This window comes from Eschrichtius robustus, chromosome 14, assembly GCF_028021215.1.
Source record: "Eschrichtius robustus isolate mEscRob2 chromosome 14, mEscRob2.pri, whole genome shotgun sequence".
Lineage (NCBI taxonomy): Eukaryota > Metazoa > Chordata > Mammalia > Artiodactyla > Eschrichtiidae > Eschrichtius > Eschrichtius robustus.
In genome coordinates, this window is record NC_090837.1 from 72,602,969 (window position 1) to 72,624,530 (window position 21,562).

The 21,562-nt window shown below is 46.2% G+C and overlaps 1 protein-coding gene across 2 annotated transcripts in view; it reads right to left on the minus strand.

The window, feature by feature from the left end:
* The window catches only part of LOXHD1 (lipoxygenase homology PLAT domains 1), a 220,700-nt gene that overhangs the window by 50,805 nt on the left and 148,333 nt on the right, over positions 1-21,562 (minus strand). For both annotated transcript variants that reach the window (XM_068563302.1, XM_068563301.1), the window contains exons 29-31: positions 18,365-18,519; positions 14,179-14,388; positions 13,920-14,055 (exon numbers count right to left, since the gene is read on the minus strand). In XM_068563302.1, the coding sequence (XP_068419403.1) occupies positions 13,920-14,055; positions 14,179-14,388; positions 18,365-18,519 (501 nt within the window). The remainder of the gene's footprint in view (positions 1-13,919; positions 14,056-14,178; positions 14,389-18,364; positions 18,520-21,562) is intronic.

A 21,562-nucleotide genomic window follows, 5' to 3' on the forward strand; every position in this document is an offset into this window, starting at 1 on the left:
TCCCCTACTATGATTGTGTTACTGTCGATTTCCCCTTTTATGGCTGTTAGCATTTGCTTTATGTACTGAGGTGCTCCTATGTCAGGTGCATAAATATTTACAATTGTTATGTGTTCTTCTTGATTGATCCCTTGATCATTATGTAGTGTCCTTCTTTGTCTCTTATAATAGTCTTTATTTTAAAGTCTATTTTGTCTGATATGAGAATTGTTTCTCCAGCTTTCTTTTGATTTCCATTTGCATAGAACATCTTTTTCCATCCCCTCACTTTCAGTCTGTATGTGTCCCTAGATCTGAAGTGGGTCTCTTGGAGACAGCATATATACAGGTCTTGTTTTTGTATCCATTCAGCCAGTCTCTGTCTTTTGGTTGGAGCATTTAATCCATTTACATTTTTTAAAACATCTTTATTGGAGTATAATTGCTTTACAATGGTGTGTTAGTTTCTGCTGTATAACAAAGTGAATCAGTTATACATATACATATATCCCCATATCTCTTCCCTCTTGCATCTCCCTCCCTCCCACACTGCCTATCCCACCCCTCTAGGTGGTCACAAAGCACCGAGCTGATCTCCTTGTGCTATGTGGCTGCTTCCGACTAGCTATCTATTTTACGTTTGGTAGTGTATATATGTCCATGCCACTCTCTCAGTTTGTCCCAGCTTACCCTTCCCCCTCCCAGTGTCCTCAAGTCCATTCTCTAGTAGGTCTGCATCTTTATTCCCATCTTGCCCCTAGGTTCTTCATGACCATTTTTTTTTTTTTTTAGATTCCATATATATGTGTTAGCATATGGTATTTGTTTTTCTCTTTCTGACTTACTTCACTCTGTATGACAGACCCTAGGTCCATCCACCTCACTACAAATAACTCAATTTCATTTCTTTTTATGGCTGAGTAATATTCCATTGTATATATGTGCCACATCTTCTTTATCCATTCATCTGTCGATGGACACTTGAGGAGGTGGACTTTGGGAGCAATGATATATATATATATATATATATTTCCCCTTTTTCTCTTTTTGTTAGTGTGTATGTGTATGCTTCTGTGTGTGATTTTGTTTGTATAGCTTTGCTTTTACCATTTGCCCTAGGGTTCTGTCTGCCCGTTTTTTAAATTTTTACCCCTTTTTTTTAGTATAGTTTCTAGCGCTTGTTATCATTGGTGGATTTGTTTTTTGGTTTGGTTGCTCTCTTCTTTCTTTCTTTCTTTTATTTTTATTACTTAAAATTTTTTTTTAATAATTATTTTTTTAAATTATTTTATTTTATTTTATTTTACCTTTTTCATTCTTTCTTTCTTTTTTTCTCCCTCTTATTCTGAGCCGTGTGGATGACAGGCTCTTGGTGCTCCACCCAGGCATGAGGGCTGTGCCTCTGAGGTGGGAGAACCAAGTTCAGGACATTGGTCCACCAGAGGCCTCCCAGCTCCACGATCGATAACTACCTTAAATGTAAATGGTGGGCTGGTCCACGTCTGGTGGTGTGTTTTGGGGTGTCTGTGACCTTATTATGATTTTAGGCAGCCTCTCTGCTAATGGGTGGGGTTGTGTTCATGTCTTGCTAGTTGTTTGGTATAGGGTGTCAAGCACTGTAGCTTGCTGGTCGTTGAGTGGAGCTGGGTGTTAGCGTTGAGATGGAGATCTCTGGGAGCACTTTCACTGTTTGATATTACATGGAGCCAGGAGGTCTCTGGTGGACCAATGTCCTGAACTCAGCTCTCCCACGTCAGAGGCACAGGCCTGACACCCAGCTGGAGCACCAAGACCCTGTAAGCCACACGGTTCAGAAGAAAAGGGAGAAAAAAAAGAAAGAAAGAAAAATAAAATAAAATAAATAAAGTTATTAAAATAAAAAAATTATTAAAAATTTAAAAGTTAAAAAGTAATAAGAAAAAAAGAAAGAAAGAAGAGAGCAACCAAACCAAAAAACAAATCCACCAGTGATAACAAGTGCTAAAAACTATACTAAAAAAAAAAAAAAAAACGGACAGACAGAACCCTAGGATAAAGCGTAAAAGCAAAGCTATTCAGACAAATTCACACAAAGAAGCATACACATAGACACTCACAAAAAGAGAAAAAGGAAAAATATATATGTCTATATATATAAAAAAAGGAAGAGAGCAACCAAATCAGTAAACAAATCTTCCAATGATAATAAATTCTAAATACTAAACTAAGGTGAACATAAAACCAGAAACAAATTTTTTGCAGAAAGCAAACCCCAAGTCTACAGTTGCTCCCAAAGTCCACCTCCTCAATTTGAGATGATCCGTTGTCTATTCAGGTATTCCACAGTGGCAGGGTACATCAGGTTGATTGTGGAGCTTTAATCCGCTGCTTCTGAGGCTGCTGGGAGAGATTTCCCTTTCTCTTCTTTGTTCGCACAGCTCCCGGGGTTCAGCTTTGGATTTGGCCCCGCCTCTACGTGTAGGTCGCCTGAGGGCATCTGTTCTTTGCTCAGAGAGGACGGGGTTAAAGTAGCAGCTGATTAGGGGGTTCTGGCTCACTCAGGCCGGGGTGAGGAAGGGGTATGGAATGCGGAGCAAGCCTGCGGCGGCAGAGGCCAGTGTGACGTTGCAACAGCCTGAGGTGCGCCGTGTGTTCTCCCGGGGAAGTTGTCGCTGGATGATGGGACCCTGGCAGTGGCGGGCTGCACGGGCTCCCAGGAGGGGAGGTGTGGATAGTGACCTGTGCTTGCACACAGGCTTCTTGGTGGCTGCAGCAGCAGCCTTAGCATTTCATGCCTGTCTCTGGTGTCTGCGCTGATAGCCGTGGCTCGCGCCCGTCTCTGGAGCTTGTTTAGGTGGTGCTCTGAATCCCCTCTCCTCGCGCACCCTGAAACAATGGTCTCTTGCCTCTTAGGTAGGTCCAGACTTTTTCCTGGACTCCCTCTCGGCTATAGCTGTAGCACACTAGACCCTTCAGGCTGTGTTCACGCAGCCAACCCCAGTCCTCTCCCTGGGATCCGAACTTCGAAGCCCGAGCCTCAGCTCCCAGCCCCCGCCCGCCCTGGCAGGTGAGCTGACAAGCCTCTCAGGCTGATGAGCGCTGATCGGCACCGATCCTCTGTGCAGGAATCTCTCCGCTTTGCCCTCCGCACCCCTGTTGCTGCGCTCTCCTCCGTGGCTTCGAAGCTTCCCCCCCGCCACCCACAGTCTCCGCCCGCAAAAGGGCTTCCTAGTGAGTGGAAACCTTTCCTCTTTCACAGCTCCCACTGGTGCAGGTCCTGTCCCTATTCTTTTGTCTCTGTTTTTTCTTTTTTCTTTTGCCCTACCCAGGTACGTGGGGAGTTTCTTGCCTTTTGGGAGGTCTGAGGTCTTCTGCCAGTGTTCAGTAGGTGTTCTGTAGGAGTTGTTCCACATGTAGACGTATTTCTGATGTATTTGTGGGGAGGAAGGTGAACTCCACGTCTTACTCCTCCGCCATCTTGAAGTCTCCGCAGCCTTTTCTTTTCCACTTAGAGAAGACCCTTTAACATTTCTTTTAGGGCCAGTTTAGTATTTATGAACTTTTAATTTTTGTTTGTCTGAGAAGTTCTTTATCTCTCCAGCAAGAATGATAATCTTGCTTGGTAGAGTGCCCTATGTTGTAGGTTTTTCCCTTTCAGCATTTCAGATATATCATGCCACTCCCTTCCGGTCTACAAAGTGTCTGCAGAAAAATCAGCTGATAGCCTTATGGGGGTTCCTTTGTATGTGACTCTTTTTTTCCACAGTGTCTGGTACTTTTTTTTTTAAATTAAAGTATAGTTGATTTACAATATGTGACTCTGTTTTTCTCTTGCTGCCTTTAGAATTCTCTCTTTACCTTTAACTTTTGCCATTGTTATTATCTGTCTTGCTGTGGGTCTCTTTGGGTTCATCTCGTTTGGGACTTTCAGGGTTTCCTGTATCTGGATATCTGTTTCATTTATCAGGTTCAGTAAGTTTTCAGCCATACTCTCATTAAATACATTTTTGACCTTTTTCTCTCCCTTCTCCTTCTGGGATCTTTATAATGTGAGTGTTAGTGTGCTTGATGTTCTCTCAGACGTCCCTTAAACTCTTCCCATTTTTTAAAATTTGATTTTCTTTTTGCTGTTTTCATTGGATTTCCATTATTCTATCTTCCAGATCACTTCTTCATTCTTCTGTATCACCTCGTCTGCTGTTAGTTCCTTCTAGTGTGTTTTTCATTTGTTATCGTATTCTTCAGCTCTAATTGGTTCTATTTTTATATTTTCTAGTTGCTTGTTAAAATTTTCACTGTGTTCATCCATTTTTTCCCTTAGTTCAGTTAGCATTCTTATTACTAATGCTTTGAACTCTTCATCTGGTAAATTATTTACCTCTGTTTTATTAGTTGTTTTTTCAGAGTTTCTTTCTTGTTCTTTCATTTGAAACACATTCCTCTGTCTTCGCATTTTGCTTAACTTTCTCTGTCTCTATGAAATTGGGTAAAACAGTTACCTATCCCAGTCTTGAAGGGGTGTCCTTGTGTGGGAGCAACCCTATGCAGTCTGTGTGTGCCCAATGGCTTTGGGGAGAGAGCTGGATCTGAAGTCAGCACAAGTCATGTCGTCCCCTGGGGTGTGCTGGCAGCTACCGCCTTGGTGAGAAGTGGGGTTGGAGATGCAGAGGCTAGAGCCAGAGCCAGTTATGAGCCAGGGCTTCTGCTATGCTCAGTGGCCAACACCACCCTCTTGGGGTTGGGGTCAGGTGTCAGGGTGCTGAGGCAGAAGTCCTGAGGGTCAGGTGCAAACTGGTTCCGTTCCTTCTAAGTGGGTTCTCCCCCCTCCTAGCATTAGCACCTTTATCCAAGAGGGGAGTAGTGTTGGAGCAAGAGAGGTCAGAGTGGGCACCCAGTGTGGGCCAGGGCATGCACTGGCTGGTCCTGGTACATCGGTCGGAGCTCCAGTGTGCTCTTGATCCACCATCTCTGCGAGTGCCAGTAATGGCCATGCTCACCCTATTCAGATGAAGTGCCAGGTCCAAGCTGGCTCTGTCCCCCACAAAATTGCACACTTTCCTCGGCAATGACAGCCTTCACCCTAGTGGAGCTGCACTAGAGCTAGAGGAGTGGAGTGGGTGCTCGGTGTGGGAAACAGGCTGGAGTCCTGGGAAGTGTCATTCTTCTTCCTCTGCCTTGTCCCTGGGAGTAAGCAAGCCTATGTGCAGAGTCTAGGTTTCTTACAGCCCTCATGTTAGTCCCACTGGTTTTCAAGCCAGTTAAGGGAAGTTCTCTCCTTGGTGTCAGACCCCAGGGCAAGGGTGTCCAGTATGTGACTTGAACTGCTCACTCCCCAAGGAGGATCTCTGAGCCTGTGTAATCCCCTCCTCTTCTGTGTCCCCTCCTAGGGCACAGGTCCTGACCTGATCGATTCTCCCCTTCCTGACTTCCACGTGGATCTTTCTTTACAGCCTTGGTTGATAAGTGTCTTTCTGCCAGCCTCCAGTTTATTTTCAGTGAGAACTGCTCCACATGTAGATGTATTTTTGATGTGTTCATAGCGGGAGTTGAGCTTGGTCTCCTCCTACTCCACCATCTTGATCTCCTCCCTCCTAAATCCTTAATTTCTTATATTCCCTGGAATAAAGCTGAACTTTGAGCCATAGTCAAAGATTTTCCCAAAGTAACCAATTATCCTTACAGATTTGAGGAGGAATTGAATGTAGTCATTCAAACTCATCAACCTGGTTTCTCTGACATATCAGCTAGTTCATATGCTTGGTGGTGAAGGCCAGGCCCAGCACTGAATGAAAACTGTTAATTGGGGCTTTCCTGGTGGCGCAGTGGTTAAGAACCACCTGCCAATGCAGGGAACATGGGTTCGATCCCTGGTCCGGGAAGATCCTGCATGCCGCGGAGCAACTTAAGTCTGTGTGCCACAACTACTGAGCCTGCGCTCTAGAGCCCACGAGCCACAACTACTGAAGCCCGCACGCCTAGAGCCTGTGCTCCACTGCAATGAGAAGCCCATGCACTGCAACGAAGAGTAGCCCCTGCTTGCTGCAACTAGAGAAAGCCCACACGCAGAAACAAAGGCCCAACGCAGCCATAAATAAATAAATAAATAAATAAATAAATAAATAAATAAATAAATAAATAAATTTATTAAAAAAGAAAACTGTTAATTGGGAAAATCCTGAAAGGTGTCTAGACTCACAACTGGGAAGCCATCCTGCTATCTCACTATAGAAATACCTTGAGGATATTGCAGTTTCAGACCACTGCCATAAGGCAAATATTGCAATAAAGTGAGTCACATAAATTTTTTGGTTTCCCAGTGGATATAAAAGTTATGCTTATGCTAGACTGTAATCTATTAAATGTGCAATTGCATTATATCTAAAAAAAATACATACCTTAATTTAAAAATACTTTATCGCCAAAAAATGCTAACCACCACCTGAGCCTTCAGTGAGTCATAACCTTTGCTGGTGGAGGGTCTTGCTTAGGTGTTGGTGGCTTCTGACTGGTCAGGGTGGTGGTGCTGAAGGCTGGGGCAGCTGGGGCAATTTCTTAAAATAAGACAACAGTGAAGTTTGCCACATTGATTGACTCTTCCTTTCATGAACAATTTCTCTGTAGTGTGCAATGCTCTCTGATAGCATTTTACCCACAGTAGAACTTCTTTCAAAATTGAAGTCACTTTTCTCAAACCCTGTTACTGCTTTATCAGCTAAGTTTAAGTAATATTCTAAATCTTATATTGTCATTTCAACAATCTTCACAGTATCTTCACCAGGAGTAGATTCCTTTTCAAGAAACCACTTTCTTTGCTCATCCATAAGAAGCAACTTCACATCTGCTAAAGTTTTATCATGAGATTGCAGCAATTCAGTCACATTTTCAGGTTCTACCTCTAATTCTAGCTGTCTTGCTATTTCCACCACACCTGCAGTTACTTCCTCCACTGAAGTCTTGAACCCCTCGAAGTCATCCATGAGGGCTGGAGTCAACTTCTTTCAAACTCCTGCTAATGCTGATATTTTGACCTCTTCTCATGAATCACAGATATTTTCAGTGGCATCCAGAAGGGTGAATTCTTTCCAGAGGCTTTCAGTTCACTTTGCCCAGATCTAATAAAGGAATCACTATCTATGCCAGCTATAGCCTTATAAAATGTATTTATTAAAGAATAAGACTTGAAAGTCAAAATGACTCCTTGATCCATGGGCTGCAGAATGGATGTTGTGTTAGCAGTCATGAAAACAACATTAATCTCACTGTACATCTCCATCAGAGCTCTTGGGTGACCAGGTGCATTGTCAATGAGTAGTAATATTTTGAAAAGAATCTTTTTTTGCTTTTTTTCTGAGCAGTATGTCTCAACAGTGGGCTTAAAATATTCAGTAAATTATGCTGTAAAGCGATGTGCTGTCATCCAGGCTTTGTTGTTCCATTTATAGAGCATAGACAAAGTAGATTGAACATAATGCTTAAGGGCCCTAGGATTTTTAGAATGGTGAATGAGAATTGGCTTCAAATTAAAATCACTGGCTGCATTAGCCCCTAACAAGAGATTCAGCTGTTCTTTAAAGCTTTGAAGCCAGGTATTGACTCCTCTCTAGCTATGAAAGTCCTAGATGGCATCTTCTTCCAATATAAGGCTGTTTTGCCTACATTGAAAATCTGTTTGGTGTAGCTGCCTTCATTACCTTAGCTAGATCTTCTGGATAACTTGCTGCAGCTTCTACATCAGCGCTTGCTACTTCACCTTGCACTCTGATGTTATAGAGACAGCTTCTTTCCTTAAACCTCATGAACCAACCTCTGCTAATTTCAAACTTTTCTTCTGCAGCTTCCTTACCTCTCTCAGCCTTCATAGAATTGAAGAGTTAAAGGCTTGCTCTGGATTAGCCTTTGTCTTAAGGGAATGTTGTGGCTGGTTTGATCTTCTATCCAGACCATGAAAACTTTCTCCATATTTGCAATAAGGCTGTTTCACTTTCTTATCATTCGTGTGTTCACTGGAGTAGCACGTTTATAATAATTTCCTTCAAGAACTTTTTCTTTGCATTCACAACTGTTTGGTGCAAGAGGCCTAGCTTTCAGACTGTCCTGGCTTTCAATATACCTTCCAAACTAAGCCTAGTCATTTTAAGCTTTTGACTTAAAGTGAGGGATTTGCAACTTCCTTTCATTTGACCACTCAAGAGGCCATTGTAGGTATTAACTGGCCTAATTTCAATATTGTTGTGTCTCTGGGAATAGGGAGGCCACAGGAGAGGGAGACAGGAAATGGCTGGTTGGTAGAGCAATCAGAACATGCACAACATTTATTGATTAAGTTCACTATCTTATATTGGCTCACCTATCTTATATAGGTTCGTAGCACACCAAAACAATTACAGTTGTACCATCAAAGATCACTCATCACAGATCACCAGAACAAATATAATAATAATGAAAATCTTGACATATTGCAAGAATTACCAAAATGTGACACAAAGACAAGGAAAGGAGCAAATACTGTTGGAAAAATGGCGCTGATAGACTTGCTCTACACTGGGATGCCACGAACCTTCAATTTGTAAAAAACGCAATATCTGTGAAGCACAGTAAAGCAAAGTGCAATAAAACGAGGTATATGATCAGGCTCAGGCAAGCACTAGGTGACTTCATCGGGCAATTCCTAAGGCTTTTCCAAGGCCTGTTGATTGGAACAAAATTCAGGTTTGCACACAAAAATCTGATGAACCTGTTCATAACTATTATAATTGACTTCAGATTATTGATTCCACCTGAGTAGCTTTTAACTCTGTGTTTATTAATAGCTAAACAGGAAACTTTCACTTCTAGCAAAAAAGGACCAGGATGGAATGGTAAACTATGTCCACTCCAGGTTAGTTAACCTGGCACACCAGCTCTCTCGCACTCTAGATGAGCCACCTAAAAGGAGGACCACCAAAGTTCTTATTCTTCATCTCCAACAATTGAAGGCCCCTAAACAAAACCTAAACCCTTTAGTTTCTGCTATTATTGCAAACATACAGGACATTGGAAAAGAGATTGCTACAGATTTAAGTGCTTCAGGCACCTTCAGCCCTCCAACGTCCTCCCAGTTCTCAGTGACAGGGCTCACAGAAAATACAGGAGCTCTTCCCAATCCTCCCTCTTAATCAGCTTGGAGAAACATTTCTCCAGGTTGGGAATGAATCTCTCCCAGTCCTAACTGTCACGGAGCCACACTCCCAATGCTCAACCCCCCTACTCAAGCAGCCCCTGCCCCAGAGTACTAAAACACTTCAAATAGTGGGGATCTCTAATGAACCTCAAGAGGTTCCTGTCTCTGAACCTATTCCCTTTTGTTTAGGCCCTTTGAGAAATACACACCCTTTTCTCCTTTGTTCCTCCACTCCCATTTATTAGGCCAAGACTTCTTAGAGAAGTATCATGTTGGAATTTCTCCCCCAAAGGGGAAATAATTCTAGAACTTGACAGTAGTCATCAAAGCAGCCAACCAGATGAGTTAAATGACCCTTTGACATTTTTTATTTGTTCCACCTCTGACAGTACTACAGATGATTCTGGAAACACTGATGATTTGTCCCTATTGAATCAGCTACCAGCTTCCTTAAGGGCAAAACCTCCAACCAATACTGGTAAAAATTCACAGTGTACCTCCCACCAAGATTCAAATAGATTCCCAAAAATCTCTTCTCAGAATTAATCAATATCGTATAAGTGAAGAAGCCCTTCAAGGCATAAAGTCAATAATAGAAGATTGCAAGGCTCAAGGCTTCATTATTTCTTGTACTAGCCCCTGTAACTCTCCCATTTGCTGGTGAGAAAACCTAAGGGTCAAGGGTAGAGGTTCTTCTTGGACCTCGAGGAGTAGAAAACATAGTTATCCCTCAACACCCTATTGTTCCTAAACCTTAAATGTTACTAATATTCATTCCCACTGGAGCAAATTCTTGACTGTAAATGATTTATGCAGTACATCAATTAGTATTCCAGTTGATGAAGCTAGCCAATACCTTCTTGCATTCACTTGGGAAGAAAAACAATTCCCCTGGACAGCAATGGTTCAGGGTTTTTCTATGAGTCCTTATTTCTCACAAATCCTGAAGCCTGATCTGGATGATATAAATTTCCCTAGGGATCTACTTTGTTGCAATATGTGGATGATTTGTTTCTTTTCTCTCCTTCTCAAGCTTCCTCATAAGAAGACAGTGTCTACTTGCTAAAGCTTTTAATCTTGAAAGGACATAAGATTGCCAAAGAAAAGGTTTGTCCAAACCTAGTTTCAATATTTACAGCATTTTATATCAGAACAAGAGCTATACCTAGTTCCAGATAGACTTCATGGGGTCCCAAGTTTCCCCAAACCCCAAACTAAGCACTGACTGCTCAGTTTTCTTGGGCTACTTTGTTATTGCGAAAACTGGATTCCAAATTTCTCTCTTATGGCCAAACCTCTGTATGTTTTACTAAACAATAACAACCCTGACCTAATATTATGGGAAGAACCAGTTACATAGCTTTTAAGGCCTTAAAGGAGAGTTTGATGAACCCACCTGCCCTTGGGCATCCCAAGTGGAAATCAGATTTCCTTTTCCCTTTTTGTGTATGAAAAGGAAGAGGCTATCCCTGGGGTATTTACCCCAAAACACAGGGACCGCCATTGGCCCATAGGGCATTGTAGCCAGCAACTGGAGCCTGTGCCACTGGGATACCACCTTTGCCTTAGAGCCATTACAGCCACTGCCTTTTTGGTTAAGGCCTACTGAGAAAATCACTGTGGGATCTTCTTTAACCATTTTTGTACCTCATGAAGTAGAAGCCCTCCTGAATTCTCATCATACTAACATTTCTAAGTCAGCCACCTTGCTTCCTATGAAGTCCTTTTGTTAACTGCTCCTCACATAACTCTTTTTTAAAAAAAAAATATATTTATTTATTTATTTTTGGCTGCGTTGGGTCTTCGTTGCTGCACGCAGGCTTTCTCTAGTTGCGGTGAGCAGGGGTTACTCTTCGTTGTGGTGCACGGGCTTCTCACTGCGGTGGCTTCTCTTGTTGCAGAGCACGGGCTCTAGGCACGCAGGCTTCAGTAGTTGTGACACGTGGGCTCTAGAGCACAGGCTCTGTAGTTGTGGTGCATGGGCTTAGTTGCTCCGTGGCATGTGGGATCTTCCCGGACCAGGGCTCAAACCCGTGTCCCCTGCATTGGCAGGCAGATTCTTAACCACTGTGCCACCAGGGAAGTCCCCACATAACTCTTTTACGTTGTAATAACCTTAACCTGGCTACTCTTCTCCTCTCCCTCTGTGATGAAGTCCCTCACCACTGCTTAATGGTGATAGGTCACCTCCTGACTCCTCCTGATAATCTTCAGGAAATTCTTTTGGGTATTGTTGACTTCTCATGGTTCATTAATAGTTCTTATTCAGAAGGTGACAATGACAAATATTGTGCTGCGTATGGGATTGCAACTCCTTTTGATGTTGTTACCTATGGCTACTTCAGCCCTGTGGTTCATATGGTTACTCAAAAGTGATCTCAATAGGTTACAATCTTACACGAGCTCGTAATTTAACCGAGGACAAAACTGTCAATATTCATACTGATAGTAGATATGCTTTTGGAATAGCTTGTGATTTTTTTGGAATGTTGTGGGAAGAGCATGGCTTCTTTACTCCCAGTGGAAATAAAATTTAAAATGATCCCTATGTTCTGGAATTATTGGATGCAATGTTTTAGCTATTGATAAGATTCTGAGGCATTCTAAACTTGACTCTTTGGAAGCTGAGGGAAATCACCTTGCTGACATTTCTGCAAGGAATGCTGACCTTAAAGGAGCTGAAAGCAGTCAAACCTCTGTCATGGTCCAAAGGGATATTTCCCCAAATGATAACATAGTGAAACTGGCTAGAGAAGCCCAACAATTGGCCTCAGAAAAAAGAAAAACAAGACTGAAAATTCAACAGTTGTTGGTTTGATAAAAAGAGAAAGCTCTGATTTGGACCAAATAACAACCCAGTCCTACTAGAGATCTAAAATTCCCACTAATCACCATTGTACATATATTAAACCATTGGTCTACTGGCAAAAAGATAGCATCTATGAATCAATATTAGTGAGGAAACATTAACAAGGCCACAAAAAGTGCCTACCTCACTATCCCACTTATCTGAAATACAACTCAGGGAAGCCTGTTTGTACTGCTCCTGGACATTTTAAACTTCCTAATGGACCATTTGAGGTCTGGTAAATGGATTTCATACAACTTCCTCTGTCTCATGGAGATAAATATCTTTCAGTCATGGTCTGTATGTTTTCACACTGGACTAAAGCCTTCCTTTGTAGACAGGCTACTGCCTCTTCTGTGGCTAAAGTCCTTTTGGAAAAGATTATCCCTACCTGAGGAACTCCTCTCGAACTTCATAGTGATTGAGGAATTCATTTTGCTAGTCAGGTACTTTGACAAGTCTGCACTGTTTGGCTGGTTTTACTTCACTGTGCTTACAGCCCTCAACGCTCTGGTTTAGTCAAATGCACTAATGGTATTATTAAGACTCCATGGCAACATTTGTAGAAACCCTCCAAATACCTTGTCCAAAAGCTTTGCCATTGATCCTTCTAAATCTTAGATCCGCTCCTTTTGGAACTCACAAACACTCGCCCTTTGACATGGTCACAGGACACTCAAAGCTCTTGGCTTCTGCTTTTTCTGATCCACAGCCAATAAAAGGAGAGATACTCGGATACTGCTTTTGTTAAAAATAATCATGTTTTTTTGTAGAGCAGTCTTTTCACAGCGTGCTCTCTGGGGACGAAGACCTTAAGCATCACACCCTACAACCTGGATATTTTGTCTATTGGAAAAGATATCTCCAGAAAGACTATCTTCAATCTTGCTGGAGAGGCCCCTATCAAGTACTGCTAACCAACACTTGTGTTGCCAAACTCCAGGGAATAGACTCTTGGATTCATGTGACAAAGAAGGCAACCAAATCCTGACTGGACTTGCACATCATCTAGTGACATGAAAGTAAATATTTCCTGGAATTGAAGCATACAATATCTGATGAGACAACTTTCCCAAGATATCCAGGTCAGGTCTGTCAGAAGTTTCTTTCTAAACCTTTGATGATGACATAACACTTCAGATAATCTCCAGAGTCTATTATCTTTGTAACATAGACTTTGGATTAAAAAAATGCTTGAGAGGTCTCTCTCCTCCCCCTCCTTGTTACTCAAATGTGATCTCATTAGGATGCCAATCTGTGCACTTTCTCTCCAACATGGGACATTATACCCAGGAAAGGCCCTTCCTGACATTAAGGGACAAAAAGCTGCTGAAACCAGAAGACCTGACTCTTGATCAGCGATACTTTCATAGAAAGGTCTTGATCAAGAGGAGAAAATGTAAAAAATTAATAAATAGAAACCTCAATTAAATAGAGTCAGGAGACCAGAAAGGGGAGCTCTCATGCCTTGTGACAACAGGCAGAGCCCAACAGGAAGAAGAAAGACTCCTCTTCTCTCCTGGCAACAACTCAGCCAGTGAAAAGCCACGGACTCTTTGTTTACTACAGCCCTCCCAACTTCATTTTCTCCTCTATAAAAGAGTTCTCCTTCCCTTGCTCTATGGGGAATTGCATAGAATAGCAATTCTTGCTCTATGGGGAATAGCTTGCCCTGGTTGCAGACTCCAAGTTGCAATTCTCTGCTGATCCTGAATAAACCCATTTTCACTGGAGAAATGACTGGCAATCTATTTGTTTTAGGTCAACAACTCTCAGTTCACAGGGCTATTGTGGGGATGGAAATAGACAACATGTGAGGAAGCTGTGTGTAAATTACAAAGTGTTAAATGTAGGTCAAATGATGGTGGGGGTTTAACACATGGCCTGTCCAAGAACAGCCGAAACGCATCCATGTGCCTGCTCCTCCTCTGATGAGTTCTCTGCTTGACTCACCTGGGCCCTCCTGAACGTAGTCAGCCATGGGCCCTGTCACTGTGGCGATGTCGATGTCGGCCATCTTGGAGCTCAGGGTGATCTCCCAGAAGTCAGCGGGGCTGCTGCAGTTGCTGCTTCGGTCCCCCGTGTACTCCTGTCCGGAGGTGCACAACCCAGGCCCATTACATCTCTGGCACCCTGGGTTCCACTGAGCCACCCCAGGTATGAGGAGAACAGGCCATGGCTGCACCAAGCCCCCCGGCTGCCTTTCACGCACCTTCTCATAAAAGAGCCTCTCAAGCCGCCCGTCCTCCTTCTTCAGGGACAGCCAGCGCCCGCACAGGAACAGGAACTCGTCCTCATTGGTGTCGTTCCAGATCTCCACCTTCTCCACGTACCAGTCTGCACACCATTTGGTGTTGTCGTGGCGGAGCTTGATCTTGTAGATGACACCCAGGTCAGCAGCCTCGATGATGAAGGTGTCGGCCTGGGGAGTCCAGATGTGTGGACTTGGGTGGTGGGGCGCTCCCCACCTGCACCCACTCCAACCCCATCCATCCAGTACCTTCCATCCCCCTCAGTTGTTGGGCTGAACAGACCCTTCCTAGCCAGGAGCCTTCCAGGCCCAAATCCCTAACACAGAGAGTTTGGTATCCCAAGGCCTCGCTTCCACAACGGCCCCGTTTTGCAGTCCGGCTCCTCTTGGGATAAGCCCTGTGGGTGTTTGGAATATGGACCCTGACAAGCTGTGTGAGTGGGGTGCTCAGCCCGGTACCTGGACATCCTTAGTGATGCTGAATATTGGCTTGAGGTCAGGTGGGAGGCTGGACGGTAAGAGCTATGGAAGAGGTGAAATCTTTCTGAATAATGAGAGGGGGCTTGAAATTCCCAGGGGAAGCTGGCAGTTGGAGGAGCCAGGTCAGGCTGCAGGAGTGCAGGCAGAGAGGGGAGAGGCTGTGGTGGAGGCCAGGCCAGGCTGGGGACAGCACAGGGCATATCACCTGGGCTGTGGGTTCATGAGGGATTTTTGTCAGGGGTGTGACATTGGCCCTTCTCTGTGTCCCTGATTATATCTTTAGTGATGTGACGTTGCACTCTTGGGTGCTTGCAGTCTTTTAGGATTGCTCAGTGAGATGTGGAGTTCTAGGCTTTGGGTGAAGTGGGGTCAAAACACAGCTGGCAGGAGCCTGGGGAGGGGGAAGAGGGAGAGGTGACCCTGAATGACACCCACTTCCCTTCCGAAAGATATGCTAAGTCACTGTGCTGAGTGCTGGGAACCCAGGGATGATAGGACGACCTGTTCTCCTCCTCAGGACAGCCCAGGTGGTGGGAACAGCCACCTGCGTGAGGACTGGGGGCAGGGTTGGCAAGACTTGCCAGGTGGAGGCATTAAGCTGAAGTTGGGGGGCTGGGCCTTCTAGGCAGCCAGGGCAGGTCAGGCTGCGGGCTGAGGAAAGTGCAGGTGAATGGTGTGATGCTGATGGCGGGTGTGGGCCTGTGCAGGCCTTGGGTCACTGGCAAGTGGCTGAGTCCATTAGAGCAAAAATGGGTACACCTTACGACACAGCAATTCCACTTTGCATCTGTCCTGGGGGGACACCTTCATATGTGCACAAGGATGCTTATTGCAGGATAATTTTTAACAGTGGAAAATTGGGACCCACCTCAGTGTCCACAGTGCTTAGGGAATGGTAAATAACCATGGCAATGTCGTGTGTGGAATGTTATGTGTGCAGTGGTTACAAAGAACAAGACAACAACATCTGTGTTTGACTATCCTGACAGATAGATTTCGACGATACCCCATTGCCTGCAAGAAGCACGCATATAGGATGATGCCTTTTATGTAAAAAGTTAAAATCACAGAGCAGCACTATGTATTTCCTATGTGCATATGTGCACAGATGCAGAGAAAAGGCTTGGAAAAACTTGGAGACAGGAGAAAGTGTGGAGCATTCTGGAAACTGGGGCCCAGGGGGACATTCTATGCAGGCTGGCTGGGCAGGCAGTGAAGGTTTGTGAATCCCATGAAAGGCTCAGACCAGATCTGGGATTGGTGGGCAGCTTGACAGGTTGAAGTGAGGGAGTGGCTCGGCCACCTTTGGATGGGTTAATTGGGGAAAGCTGGAGGATGGATTGGATTTCAGGGGCCTGGAGCAGGGAGACCAGACTGGTTCACTAAGCAAGGTGCAATAAGGAAGGGCTGAGTGGTGACAAAGTTGACCGGGCTAATCTGAGAGTTATTTAGAAGAGATCCTCTCCACGACTCTCCGAGATTGATTGGATATGGGTGGGAAGGGAGTGCTGATAGGGAGAGGGGTGTCCAGGTGACTCCTAGATTCTGGAGCAAATGAGTAGAGAAGTGGAAGCTTTTAGATGCTCAGCGGTGGACTTAAAGTCCGAACTCATCAGTGACTGAGCCAGAAGTAGCTGCAGCCCGCCAAGTGGGACATCAACACAGGAGGGAAGGAAGAGAAAGGGATGAGGCAGAGACTTTTCTTGTGATGTCATAATTGCTAAGAGAGAAAAAAATCTGAATCTAAATACAGAGGAGAATGGATTGCATCACCTTCATTTATACCTTCATTCATTTATTCACTCAAAAAATATTTATGCGCCTACTCTGCTAAGCCCTGTGGATTTAGCCACGAATGAGCGACCTATCATCCGTATGGCGCACACTGCTGTCTGATGGTACATTTTCCAGGCACTGTGATGAGCTACAGGAAAGGTGGGCTCTCCCAAGCCCCAACCACAGCCAGCACTAACAAGGAGCTAACTTCATGCCAGGCATGGTTCTAGGCACTTCACATGTTTTAATTCAGTGAACTTATTTTATGGTGGAGGAAACTGAGGCACAGAGATGTTCGGGAAGTTGCCCAGGATCACACAGCTAGTCAGTGTCAGAGATGGGAGCTGAACGCATGTGATCTGGCCCCAGCCACAGGTCTGGGCACACCTGCGCCGCATGGCATGGCCATGTGCCAGAGCAGCATATGTGAGTCGGCCTGATAATAACGTCCCTACTTCAGAGTCAGGCACACCACATGAGTCACTGGACCTCTTTGTTATTCTATTTTTCCAAAATGAATAGTCCTCCTATTAGCTACCTTATACGTGTGGCAAACAACTATATTGTGTGTGTGCATTATAAATTTTTTCTCCCTGATACAAAGTGCTCTTCTATCTCTTGTCCAGTTTTTCAGTTCAGGGGTCTAAGTAGCTATTCCTGTTCCAGAAGCAGTAAACCAAAGCTACAGGTAATGGGTTCATATTTGGATGATAGAGCAAAGGCAGCCCTGGGGCCTGACTCCTCCCAGACCTCGAGGTCAGGCTGGGGCTCCTTCAAGGGGGCCTGGCTCCTGGGGTTACCCACCAGCTGCAGACCTGCTTAGTGGCACCTGCTTTCCTTGGCCCAGAGCTACTTTCCTCCTCACCAAGTAGCGAATGTTTCAGCACTAAAGGTCATGCCCAGCTGGGGGTCAGGCTTAAGGAGACCCCTGATAAACACCCATTGGTTGATGCAGGAATCTCCCCAGGCACTTGGCCACAGGGAGGGCCGCAGACTCAGTTAGGAGCCAATCACCTTGCTCTCATCCCCACAGCTGTAGCCTGGTCTGGGGGGGTTCGGCAGATTTCGGTGAATGGAGGGGGAAGAGAAGTCGAGGAGCAGTGAAGGGGGAAGGCGGCAGGGGCACAGGAGAGGGGAGCTGTGGCAGGGAGAGGGAGGCCAAGCTGGTGGGAAGGCAAGTTTGGTTGGATATCTTCTTTTTTGTAAAACCACTGTTAGGTCAGAGCTGGCAGGGCCTTGGACACCATCCAGTGGTGTGGTTTTCAAGCTTTTCTGTAGCCACAGAGCCCCTTGCTTAATAGAGGGCTTGCTTGGCACTCCAAAAGATAGGCCAGGTCAGAGTGGACCCGTGCGGGAGGAGTGGGTGCCTGTCTGCTGCCCCTACCCTTCTGTGGCTCCCGTGGGCCTCAGTGCTGCCCAGGACTCTGCACAACACAATTTAGCTGATTCACATCAGCCTCCTTATTTCACAGATGAGGAAACTGAGGCCAGAGATGCTCAGCCATGTAAGGAGTGGATGGCAGGCCTCCAGACCCCTAATTCAAGCTGCTGTCTGGGCAACACCGCCACTCTGCAGGCGCTCACCACTCCACGCTCATGACCCACTTCGGTGAGCTGGATTCTTTGAAGACAACCCAGTTCCTTACAGCCAGCAACCTGGGGCTCAAATGGCCTCTTGCTTGCTCAAGCCCCACCCCTACTCCACATGCAGGACCCTGCGTAGGCTGAGAGAAGGGGAGCGGACTCCGTGGGGGGCAAATGCCCACATAAGGGTGCATGACATCCCGCAAAGTTCCAAGACAAGAAGAGCTGGCCCCTTTCAGCCCCACCCCCCATAATGATAACAGGACAGGGAGGAGAGGGGCGGGGTAACTCGGCGGGCTCCGCCTACCGTTCCTCTCTCGAATTTGTTGGTGCGGTTCTCTGACTTGCCGAGGTACCGCTCTCCCGTGTCCCCGAGGTCTCCATAGACGGTGATGTAGACCTTGGCGTCCGTCCCTGCCCCGGGAACGTTTCCTGTGAAGATCTGCACCGAGTACAGCACAACTGGGTGGGCAGTTGGACAGACAAAGGGAAGAAAGGGATGGCATTGTTTAGGTTTGGGGGAACTGGATTTGTAGGCGGTATTCAGCTTGTGGCCCAGGACTCCAGGAGAACTCAGTGTCCTCCTTTTGTCTGTTCCCTTACGCACATTCTGCTACAGGTTGGAGTGGATTCACCAGTGGGAAGTTTACCTCTAAGAGACCCAAGGGATGGAGACTTTTCCAGCCACTTCAAACCATCCACCCCTCCAGCTGCTTACAGCTTCCAGGAGAAAGACTCAGGAAACTGCCTGACACACATGCACACTGTGGTCACTAAATCTATCTACCGTGACACACTGACAGTAAGGTGCCTTCCCATGTGAGGGTGACCGGTATCAATGCCAGATACTTCTAAACGGTTTATGGAAAAAATCAAATATTTTTGAAAGAATAGCTTCCCCTCAGTGTCTTTCGTATTTTCATTTACTCTTCAACCAGCCTGTCCCCAGCACTCCAGGGAAACCCCCCTCACCAAAGCCGCAGTCACTGCCACCCACTCCTTTATCTCCTATGGCCTTTGGAAAGGGCTCAATAAATACTGGTGTGACAGTTATTAAAAATTATTCAGGAAAATGAAACTAAACACCGTCTTGTTTTTGTTTTGCTGCTATACACTCATCAGGGAGGAACAAAGTAGCCCCTTTCCCAATCCCCACCCCAGGAGGGAAAGGCAAGTCTTTGTTTTGAGGAAGGCTGAGCATTCTTTGTCTCCTCTCCGTATTCCTTTATCCTAGGAGATTTGGAGTTTCAGGCCAGGGAAGAGGGGACTTAGCTGGATTACCCCAAGGGGAAGGATGAAAGTTGTGGCTTTGAGGTGAAGGCGGAAATGGTCCAACTGGGAAGAAGGTCAGTTTCCCCAGCCTGGGAGCAGGTGAGGGTTCAAGAGTCCCTATGGGTGGTAGAAAATCCTCACCTGCACAAAGGGACCCAATAAGGAGACAGCTGCCTGGCTTATCTGAGGACTTGAAGCAAGGAGGCCTCCAGGCTGATGAGAGGGTCTTTTGGGCTTCCCTGGTGGCACAGTGGTTAAGAATCCACCTGTCAATGCAGGGGACACGGGTTTGAGCCCTGGTCCGGGAAGATCCCACATGCCACGGAGCAACTAAGCCCATGAGCCACAACTACTGAGCCTGCGATCTAGAGCCTGTGCTCTAGAGCCTGCGAGCCACAACTACTGAAGCCCACGCGCCTAGAGCCCATGCTCCGCAGCAAAGACAAGCCACCGCAATGAGAAGCCTGTGCACCGCAATGCGAAGCCCGGGCACCGCAACGAAGAGTAGCCCTCGCTCGCCACAACTAGAGAAAGCCCACCCGCGGCAACAAAGACCCAAAGCAGCCATAAATAAATAAATAAATAAATGTATTAAAAAAAAGAGAGAGAGAGAGAGGGTCTTTTGACAAAGCCAGGGTCCATGCAGAAGCATTGCTGGCCATCCAGAGAGATGAAAGCTGCGTGTCGGCGGGGAGCAAGCAGCAGTGTCACCGAGCGGCAGGAGACCACAGGTGTAGGTTCTTCCCACCTGGACTAAGGGCCAGGCCCCTGATGTGAGCCTCAGGATTTTTATAAGACCCTAGAAAAGGGGATGCCCCCTCCCCGCAGTGACTGAGATGGACTTTCTTACCAACCCTTGCAAGTTGGCTCAGAACCACACGTAATTAAATGTAGGAGAGTAAGGTGATGTGAGCTGCTCTTACCCGTTGGTATGAAACATGCTCACACCCACAACACGGTTCCTATTATTATCCTCATTTTCCCTTGGATTCCACAGCATTATCCTTTCCTGCTCTCCTTCTGCCTCTCTGGCTGCTCCCTGAGCAGCTTTATAGGTTCCTGATCGTCTGCCTACCCCTCGGATGCCCACGTCTCCCAGGTCAGTCCACTTCCCACAGCTCTCACCCTGCATGCTCCGGGTGTTGACTTCTGTGAGTTCCCCGAGGCTGCATCTCCAGCCCAGTTCCCTCCTGTGCTCTGGACCCACACCCCCATGTCCACCTTGACTAGACCACAGAGCACAAACTCACATCCAATCCTGAACTCCGCCCCCTCCCTACGTCCCCTTTCCCATCCTCCCTTCTTTGCCGCCCCACCCAGCACTCTGCTGGCTAAACCTCCCTGGCGCACTGGGAGAACTGCTCTCAGAGGCCTGTCCCCTCAAGGACAGGAGGCAGCCCCGCCGCCTTGCTCGGCTCAGCTCAGAATCTGGCCAGCATTTCACGTGTGCATTAAAAGAATCCTCTCGTGTTGAAGAAAGTCAACATCACCCACGCCTGTCTGGCTAATACTGACATGAGGTAACATTAGGAATCATGCCACAGTTTAGACACGACAGTCGACTGTCCCCACCCCCCTCATTTTCTCTCCCCATACATTTGCTGGCTGTGCATTCAGCCCTACTTCACACCTGGGCGGGACCTCTTCTAGGAGCCCTCGTCCCAGAGTGGGGTGCTGTGTCCCCAGGGCTGTGATTAAATGGCCTTCCTGCCCCTTTCTCCCCACCCCCGACCCCCCACCACTCTCTCCAGTCCTTTGGGAATTAGGAAAACCGATTCAGCTTCTGGGTGCTGAGCAATGCGGTCATGCAGTCAAATCCTGCTATTTCTGGATCCTCCTCCCTCCCTGTCCCACCAAGGCCACACAGCTCTCTGTGGAAAGATGTTTCCCTAGAAACACTACCCAGCACAGAGTGGGTTTGTGGCATGTTATTAATACAGAACAGCCAAGTGTGCCGCCGGGCCAGCTTTCCTGGGCATCCTCTGGGATCCAAGTAGAAAAGGGAATTATCCGCCAGGTTCAATAGCAAAGCAAATTTGGAGAAAGGGATATGGGTAGGGAAAGGCACGTTATTGAGGCAACACTTGTTTTCATCTCTTAAGCAAATGGCAACTCAGACTAAAGGAAATGTGAGAGCTATAGCAGAGGCTCAGCTGAGGCCGAGGGCTGAGCCTGGAGCAATAGCACACGGCAAGAGAATGGAGAACGGCACGCAGGGGCCAGCCAGAGAGGT